This window comes from Dermacentor albipictus, chromosome 1, assembly GCF_038994185.2.
Source record: "Dermacentor albipictus isolate Rhodes 1998 colony chromosome 1, USDA_Dalb.pri_finalv2, whole genome shotgun sequence".
Classification (NCBI taxonomy): Eukaryota; Metazoa; Arthropoda; class Arachnida; order Ixodida; family Ixodidae; genus Dermacentor; species Dermacentor albipictus.
Window position 1 is genome coordinate 306,620,486 of NC_091821.1, and position 26,151 is coordinate 306,646,636.

At 44.8% G+C, this 26,151-nt stretch overlaps 1 protein-coding gene across 2 annotated transcripts in view; it reads right to left on the minus strand.

Annotated features, from left to right (window-relative positions):
* The window catches only part of LOC135907236 (mediator of RNA polymerase II transcription subunit 15-like), a 70,146-nt gene extending 44,631 nt beyond the window's left edge, over positions 1-25,515 (minus strand). Inside the window, exons 1-11 of one of the 2 annotated variants that reach the window (XM_065438912.1) lie at positions 24,969-25,515; positions 24,572-24,685; positions 24,060-24,139; positions 23,833-23,885; positions 15,876-16,036; positions 14,344-14,430; positions 13,709-13,833; positions 8,546-8,606; positions 8,288-8,375; positions 1,517-1,600; positions 770-847 (exon numbers count right to left, since the gene is read on the minus strand). In XM_065438912.1, the coding sequence (XP_065294984.1) occupies positions 770-847; positions 1,517-1,600; positions 8,288-8,375; positions 8,546-8,606; positions 13,709-13,833; positions 14,344-14,430; positions 15,876-16,036; positions 23,833-23,885; positions 24,060-24,139; positions 24,572-24,685; positions 24,969-25,052 (1,015 nt within the window). In that variant the 5' untranslated portion in view covers positions 25,053-25,515. The remainder of the gene's footprint in view (positions 1-769; positions 848-1,516; positions 1,601-8,287; positions 8,376-8,545; positions 8,607-13,708; positions 13,834-14,343; positions 14,431-15,875; positions 16,037-23,832; positions 23,886-24,059; positions 24,140-24,571; positions 24,686-24,968) is intronic. The other variant, XM_065438913.1, reaches the window with a different exon arrangement.
* Positions 25,516-26,151: the final 636 nt, after the last annotated feature.

Below are 26,151 nucleotides of genomic sequence, written 5' to 3' on the forward strand. Positions count from 1 at the left end.
GGCTCTGCCCAGGAATGAGGACTACGTATGGGAGATGGCTCTGAGAACTGATCAAACCAAATTATAAGCAATGGCTTATGGGTAATGAGTTCTATAAACCTCTGCTACAGCTCCTATAAGAGTTGTTCAATAATGACTGAGGTTGATGCTCTGGAATCTTTATTTCTGAAAATTATTCATCGGCACTTTTATCCCTTTCTGTTTGCTGCCCAGAACTAAAAATGCATGCGCCCCATCGTTTCTACCAAGCCTAAAAACATGAGTGAAGCCATCTTTTGCCACCTTCTTAAAAATTACCTCCGTTGTCTTGACTACACCTTGCTCCATGTCAAAGCAATGTCCTTCTCTACCGGTCCCCAAAGCATCAGAACGATCCCCTTACCCATCCTACAGTCTTATGTACCTTCTTTATGTACAAACCATTATGCTCAGGTCATCAAACTCGAATCCCTTGACATATTTAAGCTTGTTTGATTGCCCTAGCTGCTACCACTAGCTATAGCTGGACAGCTATGTACAGCCAGCCACAAAACCATACACGACATTATTTAGCCTTTCAGAGTGATTCATTAAATCTTACCTGAGCAGCAATCCACAGTTGTCATGGAATCCATGTCCCATAAACATTTGTGGCCAACTGTACATGTGCTGGTCATCATACATTTTTTTGCGGCAAGTTATTACATTACTCAGATTCATCTGACCACTAGAACAAAGAGCTCAAAAAGTATGAGTGGAGAAAGAGAGAAAACTCAAGACAGTGGCTCACTTGAAGGCAAGCCTTGTGACATGGGCAGCACAAAGGATGCTGACTGGGCTCCCATCACCCCAGGGCTCACCAGGATGCCTGCAGCCACAACAGAAGCACAGCGCAAAAACTGAGCACACTAGCTGCTCTGACATCACATTGTCCTGTGCGCTGATGGCCAACAGCTCCGAGATGTGTTGACATGGCAGTTTCTCTGCATCAACAAAGCTAACTGTTTACACTTTGGTGGGCCCACAAATCCATTTAAAGCTAGTGCAACTGGAAACATTCATGCAGAAGCAGCGATTGTGAGCGTGCACCACATCTTGACAACACAGCGGTAGTGTTCAGTGAAAACGATCCCGGTGCATGCAGGATTGTCTAGGCAGCAACTTTACTGAGTGACAATTACAAGAACAAAGAAAAATTTGATTTGATGTTTTGGTAAACACTGCCACTACAAAACAGGAATGCAGAACAGGCTTTTACAGCCAACACAACTATGTGATTACAGTGAATTGAGTACTGGTGACAAAAATTACAAGCAACAGCTTAGCTTAGAGGCACAATGATAACAAAAAGGAACAAAAAGAAGCTCAAAGAACAAATGGCTAGCACCAAGCACCAGTAATAATCTGTTCAGCCTGCAACGATACAGAGTGTGATGAAGACTAGGTGCACTGAATATAATTGAAACTGCATGCCAAGAGCAGCAAAACAACCAACTAAACAGTGTCAAAATGAGGAGGAACAACACCATGCCCTCACCCTGAGCTTGCACTTCTCCTGCAGTTGCAACAGGCTGGAAGACCTGCCCCAGGCCTGTGATGACAGGTGCACCTGATGCCAGTTCTATGTTGCATTGTGGCAAAGCACCATTGCATATGCGAGAAAACAGCCAAAATATATGCGCACAGCACCATCACTTACAAAAGCAGTTGATAGAAACCTTGCACAGCTATAAACAATAACAGGCTTGTCTTGTACTCTCAGATCTCACAATCTTCACACGTAGTGGGACATGGCACATGCTTACAGATTTACTGTAATTTTGACTGTGCTGTAGAATCCAAAGTGAAACTACTGCTGCTAATAATACTACACTGCACACACTGTGCTGAAAGAAACATATCCTCCTGCAAGTGCTACAGTACTCTCAGTTGTATGAACGTTGGCTTAACGAATATTTCAGAATAACAAACTTTTAAAAAATACCCGGCAGTTTTCCTATGCAAAAATCTTTCAGTTAAACAAATTTCTGAATAGCAAATACTTCAGTTGAACAAACTTGATCAGTGAACGCGGGCTCATTTTTTAAAATCAGTTCAAGGAAGTTTTGCACTCTGCAGCACTGGCATAGTTGGTGCTTGCCACCCCCAAATCAGCCCTCCAGCGGCAGCTATGTGCAGTGTGACAGTGACCTCATTACCTGTGCTGAACTGTCAGATCTGGAAACTGTTTCCAGCGTTCATCCCAAAAAGGAAGAATGTGACGAAGAAGATGCAATGTCAGCGGCAGATTCAAATCCTGTAGTTCTAACTGAGGCTGTAGGATGCCTTGGAAAGTTGCGAGACTTCATGTCTCGGCAACAAGCTGTGCCAGGGGAAATGCCCAAAAACATACTCTCTGGACAGCTTTGTTACTTCTTGCGCTTTAAGAGCACCAGCACAAATTAAAATGATATGTTTTAAGCAGCAAAGTAACTTACGCACTTCATGCATACTCTCGTTACAATGGAACCTGATAATCCAACAAAAAATGTCCATTTTATCATAAGTCCATAATATCCGAAATGCTTCACTTCCGAAGCTTTCGTTGCAATGTCTAACAACTTTATTGCAAAGAGTGAGTGACGAACGTCAAAAAAAAAAAAACAAGTCAGTTTCACCCGAAAGGCGAGGCATCGATTGCGATAGCAAATTAAGCAAGATAAGCGCAGCAGCAGCAGTGGGCGAACTGACCTTCGTGTCATCTCTCGCTTCAATGCAAACTAAATCTCGAAAGCACAGCGCGTACGAAGCTACCAGCACTGGGCCATAGGCGTACCTACCGGGGGCAGGGGGGAAAGAGGGGCACTTGCCCCACCACTTTCGAAAATGGGGGGTCAAAGTATGTCATTTGCCCCCCCCCCCCCTCCACTTTTGAAAGCATGTACTTTCGGCTGCATGCTGGAAAGTAGAACAAAACTACAGCTGAAGCTAAATTTTCCTTCTTAATAGAGTGACCACATAAGATGCTTTTCTTTACTCCGCATCCCCTGCTTAGGCAGCGAGGATTGTCTTTTGTGCCGTCTAAGGACGCCCTATAGCGGACGATACGTGGGATTGGGCATGCACACTCGTGTTGCGGAGAACGTCTGACGTTGGGCAGTTACCGTCCTAACAAATGTCAGCCTGCGCAACTTGCATCATCCCAGGTTCTTGGGACCGCTATTTCCGTATTCAAAAACACAATCAGCTTGGTACATTTAACCTGTGGGTGAGGAGAAGGTCCAGATAAAGCGTTACACTCAGCCGCGCCCAACGACTGGTGTGCCTTGCGGCAGGAAATCATTGGTTTATCAAATGCTGGAACTATAGTCGTATACAAATTTTTAAAAAAAGGAGAGGCCCCACCCAGATGACCGAAGCGCGACAGCCGATTGCCTCCGCGACTAAAATAGTCCCGCTCGAAAAATCATGCTCCTGAAACGCGTAATTCTCGGTATTAATAAAGACTTTTGTATTTTGATGACTGGTTTAGTAGAGCTCTCATGTGCTACAGCACATGCCGGATAGCGACAGAAAAATAACCCCGTGCCTTCTACAACGCTGCCCGTCGTCTGCTCTTTAGCTTCATTGCTAGTGACAAAAGTAGAAAGAGCAGCGCTGCATGGCTTTTGCGGATGTTTACATGTACACGGCGTATCTACTACTCGTTTTCCAAGCTTAAAATGAATCAGTTGCTATTGAAAAAGTACTTATATAATACAATGCATTTATCGCAACCATTACAAACCTGGGGCGAGAATACGGTCGAGGCAGGAAGGTACAAAAATGCTTCATTCATCGTTTTAAATAGATACTCTAGGTTTTAAATAGCATAAAATTTATATTTCTTTTGTTTTTTGCTTTCACAATTTCACAGCACGCATTCTGCAGCTTGTGCGTGCAGTGAGCACTGGTAGACAGCAATCAATCGACGGTGCTACACAACGCTCGAACACCGTCGCTAGACGCTCGGCTATCTTACTGCTGACAATGATCGTTCACGCTAAGTTGACGGCGACAAATCTTTGCATTGAAGGCTTCTTTTGCAAATATTTTCTGTTGAGACACTCATAGGTTTGTTTCATGCGCGTACACTTTTCTGATTTCTCCTGAGAATGGTTTTGCTCCATCACTTCAATCCGTCCGACAAAAAATGCAGCGACACAGTATACGAACACACCCGCCGCCAACAGTAGGCACCAGTCTTTGGAAAACTTTTCTCATCGTACCGTCACTCGGGTGCAAAATAAAACAACATGGAACAAACACACAGGATGTGTGCTCGTAACGGTCGCCGCAGAATCCTGTTTTCAGGCAAAGCGTAGCGCAGCGCCAGCGATGCTCGCTGCAATGTTCCTTCGCCGGATCACGGATCAGAATAAGCGCACGTGGCACAAATGCGGCATCGTAAGCTCGCAGTAATATTTCCGGCATGATAGACAATCACAAACAGTTCTGGAATTCACTCTGACGAGGGGCTGAAGCCCACAGCTGACGTAACCTCGCCCAGTTAGAAGCGCGGGCAGTCATCTTCTCCATTGGCAGGCTCACCGGCCATCCGGCTGATGACGTTAGTCCAGAGTGCGCGCCCATTGGTGGGTGCTCATGTGGCTCCCCCTCGGAGAAGTAAACGCCCCCTTTTTTCTAAAGTTGTATCCGACTATAGGCATTTAATCTCTAAACAAAGATAGCCTACGTAGCGTTGCAGTATCAGTATATTACCAATATTAAGGTGTTTATTTGACCGGACTAGTAGCAGCGCAGCGGTGACAGTCTAGGCAGAGCATGGACTCCGAGCAAGAGTGGCATTTACGAGCAAAGGCATTGAAGAGGATGATCCATTATATCATTCCAATCCTTCTCTACAATTACCACCGGAAACGAAAAGGGGGCCACCCGGCAACCTAACAGCTTGTCACTATGAGTGGGTCATAGTAGGTCTTGAGGCGTTCGATGCTGACTATGTCTCGTCCACAACGGTATACAGAACGTTTGCAACGACAACACAAGCGGTGCATGCCATTATGGGGTGAATACACTGGGTGCTGGCTGTACATCAACGATTTAATCAAACCTCTTTCAGGTATAACTGTCTCGTGTAATCCTGACTTATCATAGATATGCTAGTGAAAATGACCTTGGTCGAACATGCAGAGCCATTTCAATACCAATAGTACACTGACTCAAAATTTTTCTATAGAATGTGTCACTTCTGACTTTGACGATTTCATTTGCAGGCTGTTCTTAAATAACAGCTACACTATTACTTCTTTTCCAGCAGGAGAAAGAAACAGCAGATATTCCATATTTTGAAAAACGAGGGCCACTTTTTTGTGACACGTACCGAAAATTCGCACTGTGTCTTACGTGCTCTGAAAACAGTTACTGATATTCGCTTTCTCCCAATTTTTATGCAGTATACATGACATTTAGTTGTTTTCCCCCTGTATCCTCGGTACAATATGTGGGGTACGAAGTACGAAGCAATGTTCCGAGTGACGAGCGATGTATGTTTATTCTGTGCAGATTCATAACAGCTTTTGCAGAAAGTTGCTCACTGAAGCATTCTAGAGTGTCATACTGCCGCTAATCTAAATGTTTCCCAGACTCCTAAAACAGCACTAGAGACGGTTGACATTCCGTGAAAATAGAGGGAATTTTAAATGCAGTGCATTGCGAAACTTTCACTTACCTGCTTTAAATGGAAATGTTGAAGATACTAATTACTAAATCCACATTTTTCCATGTATTTTCATGCATCATATGAGATTCATAGTTTGTTTCTCCTATGTCCACGGTGAGCTAAACAAGGCATATTGTTTATATCGGGGGAAAAATATGGGCATGGTATGCCCAATGTGTAGGCAATGTTCGAAGTGGGTGGTTTAAATGCGCATTTTCCAGTATAATACATATACAAGTGCTCCATCGTTATTCGTCTGTTTTACGAGCGGTGTAAAACTTAAGACGGCTGCGCTGACATAATTACAACTACAATTGAGGTCAAATTTTGCGAACATAAGGGGAACAATCCACCAAGTTCATGTGCGATGGTAAATGCGTGTTGATCAAATACAGCGTTAAAAAAATTGTAAACAAGTGTTTGAGAGTATCACGCTACTTCTAGTATCTAGGTTTCCCAATGTCCCAAGAGAACTCTGCATTTCACATATTTTATATGTTGAAGGAATAGGTAGCATTTTAAGTGTTAATGTTTCTGGCTTATTTAGAAGCGTAACAAAACTTATTCAACCGTCATCACTTTTTTTTTTACTTTTTCATGCATGATATATTAGATTCGCCTGGTACCTTCATTGAAATAAAAGAGACATACGCTATTCGTTTTGTTTGGCGACTGCAAGGACAAGTTAATGGGTACGGTTAATGGTGACAGGTTAATAGATGGGCTTTCGCAATAAATTACATACGCAAGCACTCTAGAGTCTAGAGTGTTATGAGTGTGCCTAACGAGCTGGAGAGAATTGAGCCACTGCGCTGGCAGAGCTATAAAAGCTGCCAAGACCAAATTTAGTGAGAAATACATTGCAGATTGCTTTCGAGATAGCGCACCCACGCAGCTTATCCACATTGCAGATTGCTTTCAATATACGGGGTCCACACGGGTGTGCACTTTGTCCATATCGCAGACAGCTTTCAACATACTGTGCCCGCGCACCTTGTCCACATCGCAGGTCACTTTCAAGATACAGCACCCGCGCAGGCACGAACTTTGTCCATATTGCAGATCGCTTTCACGATACAGTGCCCGTGCACTTTGTCCACATCGCAGATCACTTTCAAGATATGCTGCCCACACACTTTGTCAACATCACAGATTGCTTTCAAAATACGGCACCCACATGGGCGCACACTTTGTCCACATCACAGATCACTTTCAAGTTATGCTGCCCACACACTTTGTCACCATCACAGATTGCTTTCAAAATACGGCACCCGCATGGGCGCACACTTTGTCCACATCGCAGATCACTTTCAAGATATGGCGCCTACGTGGCCGCGCACTTTGTCCACATCACAGATTGCTTTTGAGATACGGCGCCTGCGTGGGCGCGCACTTTGTCCATCTCGCAGATCACTTTCAAGATACAGCGGCCGCGCCGTAAGCAGCAGTCATCGGAGTATAACCTGCTCTCTCTCTCACCTAGCAACCCTTCCCTCTGTGCCTCGCACGTGAAAGAAGATGGCACGTTTTCCGCCCCGCCTGCCTCCCTTGCCTGCTCAATATTGAGCCCCAATCGTTGGCTGACCTTTCAGCCCTTGTCCACACGGCCAAAGCCCGTTTTATATGCCCGATAATGAAAAAATTTATGCTAATTTCGTTCACAGTAACCGATGGTCCGTTGTAGTGCAGTCCATTAAGAGCTTACTTCGTTGCATGAATAAAATAAGTAGAACAAACTAATGCTGAAATATGGTCTGTTGTATAAAAAGTATGTTGTAAGCAGGTCCATTATATGCAGGTCCGTTGTACGCAGGTCCGTTGTGCACAGGTCCATTGTAACAAGCGTAGACTGTATTGATGTACATATAACTCCATAAATTTCATTTCACACTTTTGACTCGATGTCTGCTGTGCCTTATGCTGTTCCATGTTCCAGTGAATATTCAGTTTATTGAACTTCTAGTTAAGTGAACTATTTCGTTGGGTACCTTGAAGTTTACTCAAGTGAGAGTTCACTGTATTTGCATGTGCGAAACCCCATGTACTAGACCAGACTTAGAGGGACCCCACTATCAAAGGCTGTTTTTAATAACTGGGCACATCACACAATAGTTTCTGCCTTTACAAGTGTCGAAGATGTAGCTCCTTACCTTACACTGACCATATTCAATTAAGGCACACGTGAGCAGCTCAAAGTAATTCATTTATTTAATTGGTTTAACATTCCAAAGCCACACAGGGGTTCTGAGATGAGAGGTGCAATAGTGGAGGACTCTGGATTGATCAGGGCTTTCTGGTGTTCTTTAACATGTTCTCTGTACATGAGTATTTTTGTGCTGTGACCTCATTGATATGCAATTGCCATAACAGAGAATCAACCTCGCTACTTTGTTCTCAGCTGCAGAATACCGCGGCCAAGGAAGGACAGCAGGCAGTGGTATCTCAAATGCAGTTAAAAGATTCGCATTAGGTGTTCACGCACTAACAATTTTGACCAAGGTTATGAGCAGGCAGATTTGTACAAACTGGCTACATCATGCTAGCCAAAGGCAATGTTGGCTTGTGGGCACATCAAACTGAGATGTTTAAGTAATATGCAACACTTACGTTGATTAGCAGCAGCCTGGGTCATGGCAGACTGGAATGTCAGGGCAGCCAGCTGTTGTTGCTGCCACTCTGCAAAGTCTGTGTGCGTCTGCAAACACACAACCACAAATCAGCCAACAAAACTTGCTTGTATGTGCTCTTACTAGCCATTAAAGTGGTTTTAGAGCATTGCGCAAATTTCTTTGCACTCACAATCGCTACTAGGAGAGTATGGTTACAATGTAATGCATAAAAATGCCAAATAGGCTCTCTACTCACTGTTTGGATCAGGCTAATAGCCAGTGACTTGGCCGCTTGCAACCCTTCTAAAGTCGGATGCCTGGCAACAAAAACAGAAGTGTCACTTAGCTGGAGATTTTTTCAGCTCATAGGGAAGCATGCAAAGTAAACTTTAACAGCACTGCTTATTATCCAGCTTGAAAAGGTTGAAGGCAGGCCCTTTCACAGTGAATTACAGTAAAGCCTTGCTACAGTAAAGCTGAAGGGGGAGCCAGAATTACTTATTACAGTAGAACCTTGTTCATGCATTTTGGAAAAAACTTGTTCATGCATTTTGGAAACCATGAAAACATACAATACGAAGCCATTCAAAAATTTGGCATACTCAATTGCAGTTAACATCTACATAATGTGAAGTGTTGCGCAAAGCACCGCAGCACAAGACGCTGACACACATTGTTTTTATGGCTTTGGCAAGCTTATGATTGCACTACTCGAATTTGGCCTTGGTCAACAGCCTCTTCGAGCAGGGCATTTTGGTAGTAAGTTTCAGCGCGCCCACTTGGCAAGAGATGCCAATGCGTGTCAACCTGCAGGGGCCCAAGAGGTCTGAAGGGTGCTTTATAATTTTCTTATTGCATATTGTTTTAAAATGGCATCGGGGCACCGAAATGAAATCAAACTGGTAGGCAATGCCATCAGAGCGAAACATCAGGCTCACTTCACGCCAACCAGAAGCATGGAACGGCGTCACATTTGGCTTATTGCCTATTAAATGTATGCAGTAGGCTTCCAAGGGCACTAAGCCACAGGCAAGGTCGAACAGCTGGATAAATGAACAGGTTATCGTAACAGGGTTGGTGGCGACGGCTGTGCATACACGGTGCGGCAACCCGCGAGACTGGCTGGTACTTGTAGAGAAAACCGACTGCATGTTGACATCCTGCATTCAACACGTCAGAAAGTGGTGCAGTGAGTTTGGTGCCAGTCGAAAGGAAGTCCACGATGAAGAACAGAGTGGAAGACCGCCTGTTTCTGAGGCAAATATCGTGATGGTCCACTGCAAAGTGCTTCAGAACAGGAGGATCATCATCCGTGAACTTGTTGCTCAAATTCCTGGGAGTTCTTACGGTACAGCGGAAAGAGCTTTGACTGAAAAATTGGGGTGTCAAAAGTGTTGTGTTCGATGGGTACCATGGCTATTGACATCAGACCACAAGGAGAAATGCCTTGACTGTGCTCGCCAGTTTCTTCAAAAGTGTCAAGAAGATAAGGAAGGATTGTTGGACTCCATTGTTATGGGAGATGAAACGTAGGTGTTTCATGTTTCATTTGCAACACTAAGAAAACTCAGGCGAACTATCCAGAACGGTCAGCAAGGACGACTGGCAGCCGGTGTAACGCTGCTTCATGGCAACGCCTGACCTCGCGTCTCCTGTCAAACCCAGAAACTTTTGACAAACTTTGGGTAGACTGTCGTGCTGCCCCCCCCCCCCCTCAATGTATAGTCCAGACCTCACGCCTACAAGTTATCACTTGTTCCCCAAGTTAAAGGAACATTTGAGTGGCCAACAGTTCCGGAGTGATGATGAAGTCAAAGAAGAGGTGAAACGCTTTCTCAAAGTGTTGGCGGCAGAGTTCTACGACATTGGGACACAGAAATTGGAGCACCATCTATAAAAATACGTACAAAAAGACGGCGATTATGTAGAAAAATAGAGCGAAGTTTCATCTTTCCAATGATGTAAATTTCTGAGAATAAACAATGTTGTCTATCCCTAAAATTGATGGGAACCTTATTTCTGGATCAACCCTCATATCTACAAGGTTCTACTGTAGAATCCATTACTTCATCATATTTTTAAAATTAATTACATTCTGGAGTCATGTTTCATTCCACCATAGCCGACCACAACCTTCCACCAATGTGCAGCATGTTGTGTGCTCAGAGCACAGTGGTAAGGTGGCAACTGTATGGAGCAAGACTGGACTTGGCAGTGTGGCCAGTTTGCGAGTTGCCAGGTAGCCGACAGATTGCACAAGTTCTGAACAGTCACATCAAGTAGCGTTTCACGCCACCGTTCAGCCCCATCAGTGTGAAATAATCAGTAAATCTTCATCAGGAACTAAAAAAAGTTTGTAATATCAATTTATTGGAAATTTAACAGAAGTTTTAAACTCATGGGTTTTTATGGAAATTTCAAGGGGAACCACAATTACTTTGTTTTAACCTGTTTGAATATAATGAGGTTTCATTGCATAGTTTAACGCAAAAAGGATGAATTCAAAAGGGGATTGAAAAATATGGTAACAGACAACTCATTGACGTAAGGGCACTGATGTGTGCTTTAACTCTTTGACGGTTTTAGCCGTACATGTACGGCGGCGGTTTTCTGTCCCGCAAGGTCTTCGCCGTACGGGTACTGTTTCGACCCTCCGTTTGAAATTTCGCGCCATAATGACGATGCACGCTTAGTGGGAGGTGCTGCCACCTCTTAGGTCTTACAAGAAGCGTTTGAAATTTGTGCTACCTTCTTGGGGAGATAAACAGAACTGACTTCAAGCTTCAGAGCGTCGCGCAGACTGCGGCCACACCCCTTTTGCGGTTTCGGTTTCGCCGCGTGATCGCAACGGAGGCGCGCGAAACGTCATTTTTCTCTTTGTCGGCACTCTCTTGCAAATGCTGTGGAAGTTGATTTCTATCTTGATTGGCGCTGCTCTTAGCTTGTTTATAACCGCCGCTCGCGAGGTATTCTCGCTCTCAGCGGCAACGCGCTTTCGCGGTTTCGGTTCCGCCGCAACGGAGGCGCGCGAAACATGATTTTTATCTTTGTCGGTACGCTATCGCACGGGCGGGGGAAGTTGATTTTTATCTTGATTGGCACGGCTCTTAGCTCGTTTATCACCACCGCTCATGAGGTATTCTTGCTCTCTGCGGCTGCGCGGAGACTCGTGTTTCAAGGAGTACCACACTCTAAAATACTATTGAACATATTGCAGTTCTGAGTGATACCGACACCAAAATACTGTTCCCTAATTTTTTTTACTATTTATTCCCGACTTTATACATCTTGTACATTCAATATCTGCAATGAAATAATTTGACCACCCGGGAAAGTTTTCTTCAAAATAATTCGACCCTCAAAGGGTTAAGAGAAACCAGTATATTCCCAAAGTATGTTGCTGGATGAATTGGGACATGTTCATGAATATGAAACGACAAGCATGAAAAAAGTACTAGGACAAGGACGACGACAGGACATGTGCTCCTGTTAGATGATATGATGTCATCTTGCTTGTCCTCGTACCTTTTCTGTGCTCATGTTTCCATATTCATGAACACCAGCACATCTTTATAAGCAAGAGAAAGATTGATCACACAAGCATTTGATGCCATCACTCAAAGGCCAGGCTTATTGACACATCACTAGTAAATACTGAAGCACAGGTTTCACCAGCTTCGCCTATGCAGTACAGCCTGTGTCACAAACAGAAAAGCACACATTCTGCAGAAAGACGGTCAAAATCAGGAAAGGTGAGAACGCTCCCTCAAACTGCTATGCCTTTCAGAGGCAGCAAACAGTGGCAATGGCAGCACTGCTGTACAAGACTGGGCACACTGCAGTTACAGGCATGTTCACTGCGTGTGCTCCAAACTTGAAAGAAATAATACCGTATTTACTCGATTTTAACCCTTTCAGGGTCAATGACGTAAATATACGGCGCCGCGAACAAGTCCAACATGGTCGATGCCGTATATTTATGGCGCCGTCTGTACGTTTAAAAAGCGCGCCAATTTTCTAACTTTTTCGTTCCTGGCATGTGCTGTCACTATGTGGGGATACAGGCAATTTTTTCTCGCGCCTCACTCTCATGGTTTTCGTTGCATGGTTTGTTTTAGAGCTAGTTTGCTCCAGCGCATCTATATACTACCGCTCGCGCATTGGTGCGCGCGTGGGCGGGCGAGGGTTTGGGTTTTGTTCCGCGGGCAGTTTCGGTTTCTTGAGCTCGCAAAACTGATAGCTATCTTGTTAGTAATCACTCAAAGGGGCAACCGCTTGTTTCTCGCTCATTTAATGCTTATAGAGGTGCGCAAAGGAAGGATGTCACCATGCATGCATTTCCTTTGTTCTTTCTTTTTCTTTTTTTTCTTTTGAGACTCGAGAAAACTAATTGCCTAGTTGGTGATAAGATGAAGGTAAGATTAACTAGTTGGTGATAAGATGAAGCTTAGCGGAAGTTTGTCACATGTTTTGCACTTTTGGCGGCCACACAACCATACAGTCTTCTTGAGCGTGCTCACCTAAGCAGTTCAATTACGCTATGGACGTAAATATTAGTGCAGGAGCAGGAACATTTTATACTTGCAAAATATTCTCGTGTGTGCATTTTCTAAGCCTTGAACTATGTGTATAACAATGCATCAACTTTTTAATTCTTATAAGTTTATTTCCTTATTTATTGTTATTTATGAATAAACAGTATATATAACCAACGTAAAATATTTTTTTCTCACTTTACAGTCACCCTAAAAAAATTACGGTAAATTTTTTTCGAAATGGGTCCCTCAGAAGAATTGGAATCTGCAAGAAAAAAAATCAAGCCTGGGCGGTTGCATTTGGTGAAAAAAAATCGACCCTGAAAAGGTTAAGCACCCCCTTTTTTCCATGATCGTAATGCCAAAAGTTAACGGGGTGCTTAGATTCAAAAAAATGTAAAATGACCCTCCCCCACCTTATTTTCGCAGCAATATGTGACAGGCTCAAGAAATAACATTTTATTTGGAAAACACGAAAAAAACACAGATACCTAGGTGGAGACAGTGAACCTACTGCTTGTATGGGCTCAAAAAGCAACGCATGCCTGCTGATCGGGGTCACTTTCAGCTAGTTTTGGGGAGAGGCTTAGTTTTTGGCGTTCTGTGCCACCGTCTGTCGTGTAGCGTCAGAGCACAGCAACGCAAGACACGACTGCCTGGATCGGCGCACGGCGGCGGGAAACACCTGCCGCGCACGCTTATCCAGGCAGCCATGCACAAGAAGCCGGAGACTGCGCCACCGCTGCCTCAGCACCACCTCGGGACTCAGAGCAAGCGCGCTTGGCAGCCCTGGCTACCCGTTCTTTCTCGCAAAAGTAGCAGGGGGTGCTCAGAATCCCAAAAATACGGTAATAGATGGAGAACAGCTAAAAACTGACACTTACGTGATGTGAATGTGAAGTGGTTCGAATGCTTCCCTACCCGAAGTTGGGTCTAAGAATCCAGAACCTTTCCCACGAAGGGTCACATTGGCACCTGTTGTCGTTTTGATGTGATCAAGGTAGGCACCCTGCACCCACAGAGGAGCAAGTTTAGTTTTAATTAATGCCCACATTCATGGGTCACGAACTATTTTCACAACGTTACTTTATGCTGATTTAAAATTCACCTTGGATGAAATTAGTCTCAGTTAGTCTTTTTCATGAGAACGCGTGCTCGGGCCGAGCCAATGTGGTGGGAAAAGATGCCACATGAATTGATTGAAACAGCATGGCACAAATGGATGCCTTTTTTTTGCACTCGTTGTGTCTGGGGATGTACAATAATCGTAGCCAGGTGAGCCAGTAAAGGGTGGTGAAAGCAAATGCAAGAAATAAGCAATGTGCCACACAAATTCTATCGTGTCAAATCTCACCACTCTGACCACATGCGCTGCCTTTTGTGAGATCTATTCCCCATGCAAGGCCGGCACCAGACTTGCGCAAGAGGCCTCACCCAAGTGCTGTTTGCATCCAGAAAAAAGGCCGATTTGAAAAATTGTCTATTCACGAATGTCAACAGACCACAAGAGACAACTTACCCCAGGTCCAAGAATCTTCTCCCGTACCGGAAAAGTCATTGGAGCGTGTTCAAGGCCCACAAATATTTTGTCTTGGATGTAGTGATGCTGGATAATGGCACATACAAAAGATAGCCAGTTTTATTCTCACAGGAAAATAAGGCCAACAAATTATGTCCTTCAAGAACCACAAGGAACTTGGTAAATGAAGAGCATATCATAAAAATGAATTGGACAATTCTACCACAAGGTAAGCTAGCAACACTGGTGAACGCTACAATAAGCTGAAAATTTAGCAGTAAAGAAGACAATAATCTGAAAATTTAGCAGTAAGGACGACAAGATAAAATGTGCCACACAGAGCTCTAACATAAAAGAAAACTTTTTGCACCCTATAGTATCGGTAGCAAAGTGTGGCTAATGAATTGTGCAGCCATAACGCACATAAAGCCACAGCCATAAAGCCAAGCCATAAAGCTTGCCTGTGGTTACCGAAATACCAGACACTTTCGGCGCTACGACAGAATGCTCGCAACGCGCGCTGCTTTGATAGCTCTCGCTTGAGGTCGACGGCCAAGCGGCTAGCGGAGAGGTTTCGCGTGGGCGGGGTTGGGCTCCAAAACAACTGGAACTGGACGATGTGACATCGCATCGTGACGCAGAACCACTGAAGGCGGAGCTTAGCCCCGACCGCTCGGCGAAAGAGTTGAGGAGGAAAAGCATGGCTAGGGAGGAGGGTAACTTCTAATCGCTTGTAGCTCCATTAATACGTAACGCTTCACTTAAATTGTGGTGCGAATGTTATACTTAAGCTGTACCCTACACATCTACAAAATTTGCCCCAACCGTTTCAGGGGTCCTTTAAAGGGAATGAGAATTAGTGCTTAGTACTCCCTTCTTTTGAAGCTGTGAAGTATTTTTACCAAGGCCAAGTATTCACTAGGATTACGAGATGAAAATTTACAGAAAAATTACCACAGAGGTTGCAGTGCACATGGCATGCACACTCGAGTCAAGAATAACCGATTACCTGCATCTTTGAATAGAAAACTAGAAATAGTCAGTATTTTATTGCCAATAATAACCTATAGGAATAAAACTCTGAAGATGACAAGCTTAGCTAAGGACTGTATAAGCACAATGAAATTAAATATGATAGGCATAACGTTGAGACAAAAAGACAACAGTGTCAGTTACAATTATAGAGAAATCGTAGCTAATATTCCAGTTGCCATAACGAGGAGGAAGTGGAGTTGGGCAGGTGCCATAATGCAGTCAGTGCACACCTTATAGGTGATTTATTAGCGTGCCGAGAGGCAGGAAACAATGTCACGGACAGCAATAAGATTAGGACATTTGCTGGAAGGATCATGGACCGAAGGCATCATCCTGCAACCCTCTTGTCAGTCTATCAGCCGACGTTTAAAAAAAGTTAAACCTTATAGCAGAAAAGGGCAGGGTCTCCAAGTTTGTGTTGTGCACTGGGGCTGTCAAGCGAAAGGCACATTATGGCAGTTGCAAACTATGTTGTAGGTAACTAGAAGGAAACTTACTCCAGCTGCCTGGGCTGTGAGTAGACTGATAGCAGCAGCTGCCATGGCGTTTGACTCGGCGATTTGCTGCTGCACAAGCTCTGCAGTGGGGTCACTGGCTGTGAAATTCGGATCATCCTTGGCATGTTCTCGAATCACCATGTTGATTCGTGCCATGGCCTCTGAGGAGTGAGGACTAACATAAGACACATATGTGCAACAGTTGAAGTCAGCTCACACACAAGCCCGCTTTAACACCAGCCAATTGTGCCTTCAAAAATGCTATCTGTCACCGAGAGCAATCCTGAAATATTTTAGTAATTTGCATCAATATTACTCCATTCTGCCAAAAATAACTACGAACAGAACAAATGTTACTGTCACAAACTAACCTAGCTTGCTGCATGAACAAAATAGCTTGGCAGGTTTCCCAGAAATCAAACTACATTTCTGTCACTAAGAGCAAATTATGAGATGTAATTCAACATAATCCACCATAATGTAAAATAAAACATGCAATTACTACATTTTCACTCCTTAATGCATGAATTTTTAAGCATGAAATGCTTTTAGCTCCCATTGTCAGTGACCTTCAAGTGACCTTGAACCAAAGCCAGGGCCATTATCCAGGCACTCTCAAACAAGAACATCCCGGCAAGTTGCAAGAACAAAACCAGATCATCCAAGCTACCATATAAGACCACATACACTAGTTACTTCTCAAACAAGTTACAAAAAACATTGCTTCTGAGTTCTTCCTAATGTTTGTTCACAATATCACTCAAGCTGTAACTTCTAGTATGCTGAAGTTTTATTTGTGATTTCCAATAGCAACATTCAAAAGGTAGATACAGGGCGCTATATATTTGGTTGTCATTTTTTGGCACAATGTGTTCTTTTCAACGCCACCGGTCCTTGAGACCGGGGCACGTCCAGCGCGCCGGCAGCATCCGGCAGTGCCCAAGCTGGCAGCGTCTGGTGCACCACGAATAGCTGTTTGACCGGGATGATAATTGCAATGACGTTCTGTCTGTGACAGGAAGCTACAGTGAAACCTTGTTAAACTGTACCCGCTTAAACAGTAGTTTCGTTTTAAAAGTAGTAAAGTCAAATCCCTGACTCAACAGCCACTGAACACAATCTGTTTTGTATTCTCATAACCCGTACCAGCTTACTGCGTACGTATCTGTTAACACGTAGTGTTTCCACTTTTGGTCGCGCAAACATGGCAGTGTGTTGTCTCCATCGGGCGGCCCGGCAGAACAAGCCTCAGAGATCAGAACAGCCTTCAAGCACCCTGCGCGTTTGCACATGAAGCTACATCAACATCAACATCATTTCGGCGCCGTGCCAGAGAGTGTTGTGGCGTCGTGCAAGCAAGGACTCCCATCATGCCAAAGCTCGGATAAAAAAAGATGCCGGGAGCTCAGCATGGAAGAAAAATTAGACATTGTTCATGCTGTCAAAAGCGACACGAAGTCGGCGCTTGCATGCAACAGGAATCTACTGTTGACTACGGTGTGTGGCATTTGGAATGCGAAGAAGTTGCTCAGCAGCGCTGCTGCGACCGCGAAGAGATGCCATGTCGACTACGATAGCGAGGTCGCCTACCAACTCACCCAAACTGCCACGCTTTTGATGAGGTTCTACTTTTCACCATTGTTGCCTGTGTTGTTGCCGAAGTGTCGCCTAGCGACAGTAATGAGGACAACTCGGAAAGCGACAACACAGGCGATTCAGGCCCAACAGTGGCAGCAGCTGCACGTTACGTCAGCCTCATGAATGCAATCGTCGCGACGAGAACAGCAGGCCACTATGAAAAAGGCACCCCACGATTTCTGCAAGGTTACCGTGCCCATGCACGGAGAATATGCATCGCCAACAAAGAATCTGCCATGCAAGTGTTTGCCGAGGAACTCACCGTGGCTGCTCAGTGGCTATGGTGTTGGGCTGCTGAGCACGAGGTCACGGGATCAAACCCGGCCACGGCGGACGAATTTCGATGGGGGCGAAATGCGAAAACACCAGTTTACTTAGCTTTAGGTGCACATTAAAGAACCCCAGGTGGTCGAAATTTCCAGAGTCTTCCACTACGACGTGCCTCATAATCAGAAAGTGGTTTTGGCTTGTAAAACCCCATAATTTTATTTATTTTCTCTCTCTCTCTCTCTCTCTTTTTTGCTGAGGGGAGGGGGCAGGCTGGAAAGCTGGCTCTCAGCTTCAGTAAGTTCGAGGCCGCTGTCGTCGATACTAGGCCGCCGCAGCATCAAACGAAAATAACTTTTGTCGCACGAAGTGAATAAATACTGCATGTTTTCTTCCCTTTCATTGCACTCTCTCCGAGTTCCGTTTTTGGCAGGTAAGTGGGCGATCTCATGCTCGATCTCATACTATTTCGGTTAAGCAGTACAACCGTTTAGTACTTACTTTTTCAGAGCTCTGGCCAACTGCGGTTTAACGAGGTTTCACTGTGTTGCGTCCATATGGACCACTGCACAGTATGATGTGGTGTGATCGGGTGTGCTGCTGCGAACATGCAGTACAGTAAAACCTCGTTAAATCGTACCCGCTTAAACAGTAGTTTCGTTTTAAAAGTAGTAAAGTCAAATCCCCGACTCAGCGGCCATAGAACATAATTTGTTTTGTATACGCATAAACCGTACCAGCTTATTGCGTACGCATCCGTTAAAACGTAGCATTTCAACTTTTCGTCGCACAAACACGGCGGTGAGCCGTCTCCATTGGGCGGCCCGGCAGAACAACAAGCCTCAGAGATCGGAACAATGGCCTCCAAGCACCCTGTGGGTTTGCGCGAAGCCACATCAACATCAACATCATTTCGACGCCGTGCTTTCTCTATGGCGTCGCATTATGGTGTCGTGCAAGTGAGGACTCGTGTCGTTCCGAAGCTCGGATAAAAAAGACGCCGGGTGCTCAGCATAGAAGAAAAATTAGACATTGTCCATGCTGTCGAACGTGACACGAAGAAGTCGGCGCTGGCACGCAACAGGGATCTGCTGCTGGCTACAGTGTGTGGCATTTGGAATGCTAAGAAGTTGCTCGGCAGCGCTGCTGCGACCACGAAGACATGTCAGCTACGAGGTTCAACTTTTCGCCATCATAGCCTGTGATGTTGCCAAAGTGTTGACTAGCAAGAGTGATGAGGATGACACGGAAAGCGACAGCACGAGCGATTCAAGCCCGACAGTGGCACACGCTGCGCGTTACGTCAGCCTCATGAATGCAATCGTTGCGGCGAGAACAGGGGCGCTATAACGTAATTTTATTCCAAATGAAAAGTATTCTAAACTCCGGCATCCGGCAATGAAAAAGGCGCCCCCGGGACTTCTGCAGCACTACTGCGCCTGTGCACGGAGAATATGTAACGCCAACGAGGAATCTGCCATGCGAGTGTTTGCCGAGAAGAGGGGGCTGGCTGAAAAGCTGGCATGCAGCTTCAATAAGTTTGAGGCCGCTGTAGTCGTCGCCAGGATTTTTATAGCCAGGATTTTTATTTTTTTGTGACAACGTTCAACAAGCCTTTATTTAGGCCAGAAATGTCCAAACCCTAATTTTCTAAAGAAATGCAGAGTTGCGATTTTATAAGCAATGATTGTCGCATATCATACAAGAAACATGAAGTTATGAGTGCATATTGTGACCATACAGAAAGGCAATCAAACTGCAGAAAACCTGCAAAATATATCTCAGCCAGTGAAAAAAAGCTTTAAACCTTGTTGCGAAAAATGTAGTGCATTATAAAGGGGCCTTGAACGACCCCTCAGGCTTGGTGAAATAACATAGCCAGCAGGTAGGATATGCTGCTGTGAACATCTCAGCCAATTTTTGCTGTCGAACATGGTGTGCGGAGCTCGCAAGCGGTTCACGAAGTCACCTTTCTCTCAAACCTTCTTTCAACAGAAGGCCCTGTCCTCACTCTCTGATGGACACGCTATTTCGTCATCGGATACATTATTTTGCGATTCCCTTAGACGGCTGCTATTGGCCGATAGCTAACATCATGCTGTGGTTACATAACTTAGATGCTGCGACCACCGCGAAGTACCGCCACGAGTCCGCTGGCTAAGCGCACTGCAGCTCGCTGAGGACAACCGAGTTTGGCTTATGTTTAACGTGTTGTAGGCACCAAAGGCAGAAGTCATGGCGTCTACGTTAACATCCAAAATGGAATCTGAACTGCATGCCACGGTGACATTTAGAAGGCGCAGCATTGTGGGCATGCCCCACTGCGCCGTAGCCCTTGCAGTGCAAGGCATTGATAAAGGAACGGGAGCGCAGCGAAGGCCATGCTTGATTGCCAATAACACCACTTTTGCTGAATGCACTGAAGTACTTTTTGTGGCAAAGTATTTCTGAAATAGCCTATTTTCGCTTCAAATGCCTTTCTCCACTTCAATAAGAAGTGGCTCCAGGCCCCTTTAAGAGAAAAATGCATGCCAGATGAATTCCTTGTTCCTCTTCCTCCTTCAGTTTTGTTGCTGCTGCTGTCATCAGTTCTTGAAATATGGCAGGTCCATATTCATACCCCGCTGGCCTTTTCATTTTCTACCATATTTGTAACAATAATGGTCCTAAGAAACAGTATAGCCTGTAAAACATATTTTGCCACCCAACTTGCTCACTAACAAGAATATAAATACTTTCTCTTCTCCACAACACCACTCACAACTGCATGCTTTGTCATAGTGATACAGCAATTAATGCTTGTCTCGCAGGACAACCAGAATATGCTAATAGTTTTTAGCATAAAGAAACGCACGACACGAGAAGGCACACAGAACACAGCGCTACTAACAATTGATGCTTTATTGCACTTGGTCGCATAAATGTAGCACCCTACAATAAAAGACAGAAAGGGAGTGTAAAGTTACCACAGCATCACAGATCGCCTAACAGCCTAACAATTCACTGCTCCCATGAAAAGAACAGTATCTCCTTCTCTGACAGCGTGACAGATGGGCAGCTCAAGCAATCTTTGTTTCTGTTCATTTCAAACATCTCTAACCATTTCCCCTTGACACGTGATCAGAATGTCTGGCCATCACTCTTAAGACTTCTTAAACAAAGGTTTGCAGCCACAGCGCATGTAGTGTGCAGCAACACGACCGGTTACTGCAAGTTTATCAACATTGTTTCAGTGCTCCTCATAAGCGATCACTGAGACATCTGCCAGTTTGTCCCAAATATTCTTTCCTACATGACAATGCAATCCAGTAAACTACACCTTCCATACATTGGACAACAAACTATTCGCGATGGTATTGTATCACAAGCATTGCGTTTTTCCTTGGGATTATTAACTTTCGTGCACAAGCTAGAAAGTTTATGTGGGGCAGAAAAAAACAACGTCCACTTCAACTCTTCCTGTAATCTTCTTGAGATTGTGGTTAACATTATGTAGATACGGCACCACAACCTCATTTTTACTTCTGCGTGGCAGCAAGGCAACACCAGGACTATTACTTTTGCTTTTTCTTAACATACTGCCAGCCACCACCATCAGCAACTGCAAAGGGTAGCCAGCTGTGCAGAGTCGCGAAACCTGGTTATCAAAACGTTTTTGCATAAGATGCTGGCAGGATTTCAGAAGTGAATTTTTAAAACATAGGTTCATGATGCCCCTCTTATCTAATTTCGAGTGTCCAGATGCATATGGAAGCAGGGGCTTCATTCCTCTTGGCTTATAACACCAATATGTATGGGTGCTTAAAACATGAAGGGTGAGGTCTAAAAGCCTACCATGTCTGTCAACACTCTTCACAAGTTAAGGTGAGAGGGTTTGGCATTCACGGAAAACGTAGCAGACTGTTGTTGTGGCAACCGCAGTGCAATCACTGTCACATTCTAAAATCCACAAATAGTCATCCATGTATCTGAATACTTTTGCAACTGCTGTTGTTTCCAAGCGAGAGCACAAAGTCCTGTCATAATGTGCAAGAAAAAGGTCACTTAAAGGGCCCCACACCAAGCCTCATTACAAATTTTGGTTATATGCTGGAAGTTGTTCCACGTCCTCTAGGGAGCGTTCAGCCGGAAAAATTTTTCAAGTCAGCTCATTAATAGCCGAGGTAGAAAGAAATATTCCAGTGCCACGAACCCATGATTTCAGCAGGCGGGCTCCACTGCATAGCGAGACTCCCTCTCCATTCGCCCCGTCTAGCCTTTGCAAGCGAAATTCTCTCCCTGCGTTCTCCCAAGCCGGAACTTGAGGATCGCGTGACACATGCGGCATGGGCCCCGCCTTCACTTCTTTTTTTTTTTCTCCTCACTTTTTTTTTCTCGGTGCTATGCATTTCCACTGGCGTCGCACACTAGCTGTTGTCTCGTTCACGCAGCACAGGATTTTGCGCGCTGTGCCCAAGGAAACATGACTAGTGGTATAATTCAGTGCTACACGAATACTGAGGCAGAACAAGCGAACCGCAGAGCATGATCACGCGCTGGAGCACGGTACAAAATGGCACAGTTTCGGTACCTACGCATGTGACTGCACGATCGTGGGAACAAGCAGAGGAAGCGGAAGTACATCTCTCTTGCTTCGATGCGAAAAGCAAAAACATGCGGACATTCCATTTGTGTGTTCCATTATTTCTCTAAACTTCAATTCATCAATTCAAGCAACAGATCACACAAATAACAGATAGTGCCTTGAATAATTCTTGAGGTCATGTGTCCCCACGAGCGACGTCACGCTGCAGACTCGAGTACGTAGGCGCAAGGACGCGACTACGTCATCTGCCGGCTTGGAGCACGGCGGCAGCGAGAAGAAAAAACTATGTCCCGTTTGAAATTTCAGATCTTTGCACGGCATGTAGCAATGTAATATTTTGCAGACACGATCATTATCGTGCAATGTATGCTCTGCCCTTGTCAGCTGAAAATGGCCAGACCTGGTGAGGGACCCTTTAAAGTCAGGGCGATCCCAAGCAGAAATGCAATGCTTGTGATACAAATCATCGCAAACAGTTTGTTGTCAAATGTGTGGAAGGTGTAGTTTACTGCATTACATTGTCATGTGGGAAACAATATCTGCGACAAACTGTCAGATGGCTCAACAATCACCTATGAGAGCACTCAAACAATGTTGATAAACTGGCAGTAACCAGTCATCTTGCTGCACACTGCATGCACTGCGGCTGCAAACCTTTGTTTAAGAAGACTAGAGACATTCTGATCAAGTGACAAGGGAAATTGTTAGAGACGTTTGAAGTGAATAGAAACAAAGATTGCTTGAGCTGCCCATCTGTCATGTTGTCAAAGAAGGAGATACTGTTCTTCTAACGGTAGCAGTGGTTTTTTACGCTGTTAGGCGGTCTCTGATGCTGTGGTAACGTTACACTCCATTTCCGTCTTTTATTGTACCGTGCTATATATACTGCGACCAAGTGCAACAAAGCATCAGTTGCTAACAGTTCTGTGTCCTGTGTGCCTTCTCTCGTGTTGTGTGTTTCTTTGTGCTAAAACACTATTAACATGCAATAACAACTAGCCCACCAGTCTGTTTTGTTGAACCAGAATATCTTTCTCATTCAAAATCCTACAGTAGGATGATAAGCAGCAAATAAGTACCCTTGTATATTTTGTGTGCTCATTTTAAGTGTAAAAATTGTAAAAATAGCCTGTTTATTTAGGAAACTTATACGAACTGCCACCATGCGTTCTTTAAAAAAGGAACAGAAAGAAAAAAAACCTAAAAGATGACTTCCAGAATTATGATCACTGTGTATTTCATTGCTAGACATGAGAGAGATTCCAGGTAAATAAGTACAATTTTCTCTCTTTTTGGTTCTGTTAAGTTTGAAGTTGTTGTTCTATGTGTATCATTTACATACAACTTGCAATAGGGGACTCAGCAACAAGTATATTCACTGAATGTGGCGTTTCTCCATTGTACAAGTAAACATCAGCTTTCTGCAACATGACACTGCCAAGAAAAGGGCCTACATGCAATACTTACTTTCAATCGCATCCACTGTTGAGGCTTGAATATGCAAATACAATGCTCTGTCTCTGTAACAGTAAAGTTGGAAAAATTTAAATGTGCTTCCTCTCTTCCCCAACTTACACCAAGACGCATTAAAATAGCAAGCAAACTTCACCAAGCCATGCTCATGCCTCAATGAAAAGCAAAACAAATTCCAATACACAATTCTAATTTTATGAAAATTATGAGCAATGTCTCACCCAGATCCTGAATTTAATTTTTCCATTCCACTCATGTAGCGACCCCTTGTAGACATAACTGCACCAGTCGAACGGCATATCTGCAATAGCACAGCATATTTCAGGACAGCGCCTGGACAGTTTCACAACTACAATAGCACAGCAAAGGCAACAGTGTACATCTTTGTCCAAGGGTACTCAAGTCTATCCACAGAAAAGCAAACTTTTTCCATTGGGTGTTTAGCAAGGCCTGCATGACATTTCCACCGCCGAAAAATTCTGGGCTCTAGAACTGCTACACGTAGCAGTTCCGAGTACATGTGCAGTTTCATGTTTATACTTCGCACAAAGGACCTAATTTAGTACGCCTAGCACGAGTAGGCGACAAGAACTCAACTGCTGGTCGTTCGAACCTAGAGCTAGTTCACCAATAACATTTTTGGTCAGATACTGCAGATGCGAGCGTATGCTTTGATGCAAGCACTTGCACATTTCCACACCTATTTTAGCGAAATCTGTCTGAAAGTGCTCACCTCCTCCTGAAAAATTCCCTTTGTCAAGACGTTGCGCGCAGGTAAGGGCGCATCGTTTATCTCCACTTCGGTTGTGAACAAGTCTCCCGAACTGCGGCCTGTGACACCATTGATCTGTAAAAAATATGCAGCGTCCGGACAAAATTTAAGCGCTTTGCCCGTTGCCTGCCGTTGTCCCACGGCCACTTTCGATCGCGATCAAGCCCAATCCAGATTGAATTTCTCGACCGTTATTGGCTCCTTCCTGTAGCTTACGCAAGGAAGGCAATAGCGACAGGGAACTTCGATTCATACCAGGCCCGATCGCGATCGAAAGAGCGCGATGTGACACCCGTATAATGTTCGACGGTCGACTGCACATTTCACAAAACACGAAAACGCAGCTACGAAATCTTACCTTCAACTTTCCCTTGGCGACAAGCATCGCGTTTACTCTTTCCGCAGCCTCGGCGGCAACCGCAAGGCAGCTTTTACTGCTCATCTTGGTCGCCCTACCAAATACACTCGAAACAAGGGCTCCTTCTCAAATGTACCCAACAGGATCTGACACTATCCGTAGCTATCTACACGCATCGGTCCGCTAAGCCTATCGAGCCAAGCCAACTAGTCAACGTATGTCCAGCAGCCGTTTTTCCAAGGTGTGAATTGTAATCACACAAAATAACAATGCGACACAAGCGGCTGCATATGCTCTGGCTTCAAGCAAATTAAGCAGTGTTTATAGTAATTTCACTGCAGCTAAATTGGCAACACAAGCGCAGAACAGCGCAAAAGACAACCTCCCGAGAGCGAGAACGAGAGAGCGAACACAGTTTCGGTTTGGTCACGACCTACGTGCCATGACATGCCGCCAGTTCACTGTTCAAAGGAAATTACAATTAGAGGAACCCTTCCAAAACCTTTGGAATTTGACTCTTCCAGTAATCATTTCCTTTGGGGCTACCGTACTGCGGTTTACAGATAGATAGATAGGTAGATAGATAGATAAACTTTATTGAAAGAATAATCAGAAAAACCGCTAGTGGTCGGGGCCCTTAGTCCAGGGTATAGTGCCTAGAATGTACTGGCTAGTGTGCCGTCCACCCGCTGTTTTCAATAGAGGAGGGTGGCGCCGCCTGCAATGAATGCCCACGGTGGCCGACAGAGGTCGCTGCCGCACGGGTGGGTGCAGACTGCGCGTGTCGTCTGCTTCGCATATCAGTTTCGCAGCTTTTGCGTCGGTTTCTATGTTGGCGTTTTCAGTGTTATTACAGCGTTGCGTGTTTGTTCTTGGTGTTGTCAAAGAGTGAGTGCGTCGCTACTGTGTTCGTGTGCCTGTCATTACAAGAACTATGTGGCGGCGGTGAAAGAATTCCGAAGAGACAGTGCAAGGAGAGGACCTGCTTTGTGCCGTTGTGTCAAAGCTGTTACCGCTTGAACAAAGGGTGTGTATCCTTGTTCACTCCACCAGTGATACGAAGAGGCAGCAGAATGGGCAAGAATGATCAGGAGAGCGGACAGAAGGCCGGTACCAACTGCTGTGGTTTGTGAAAAACATTTCGAAAACAGCTTAGTCGAACGCGCGTTCTGTATCACCGCGA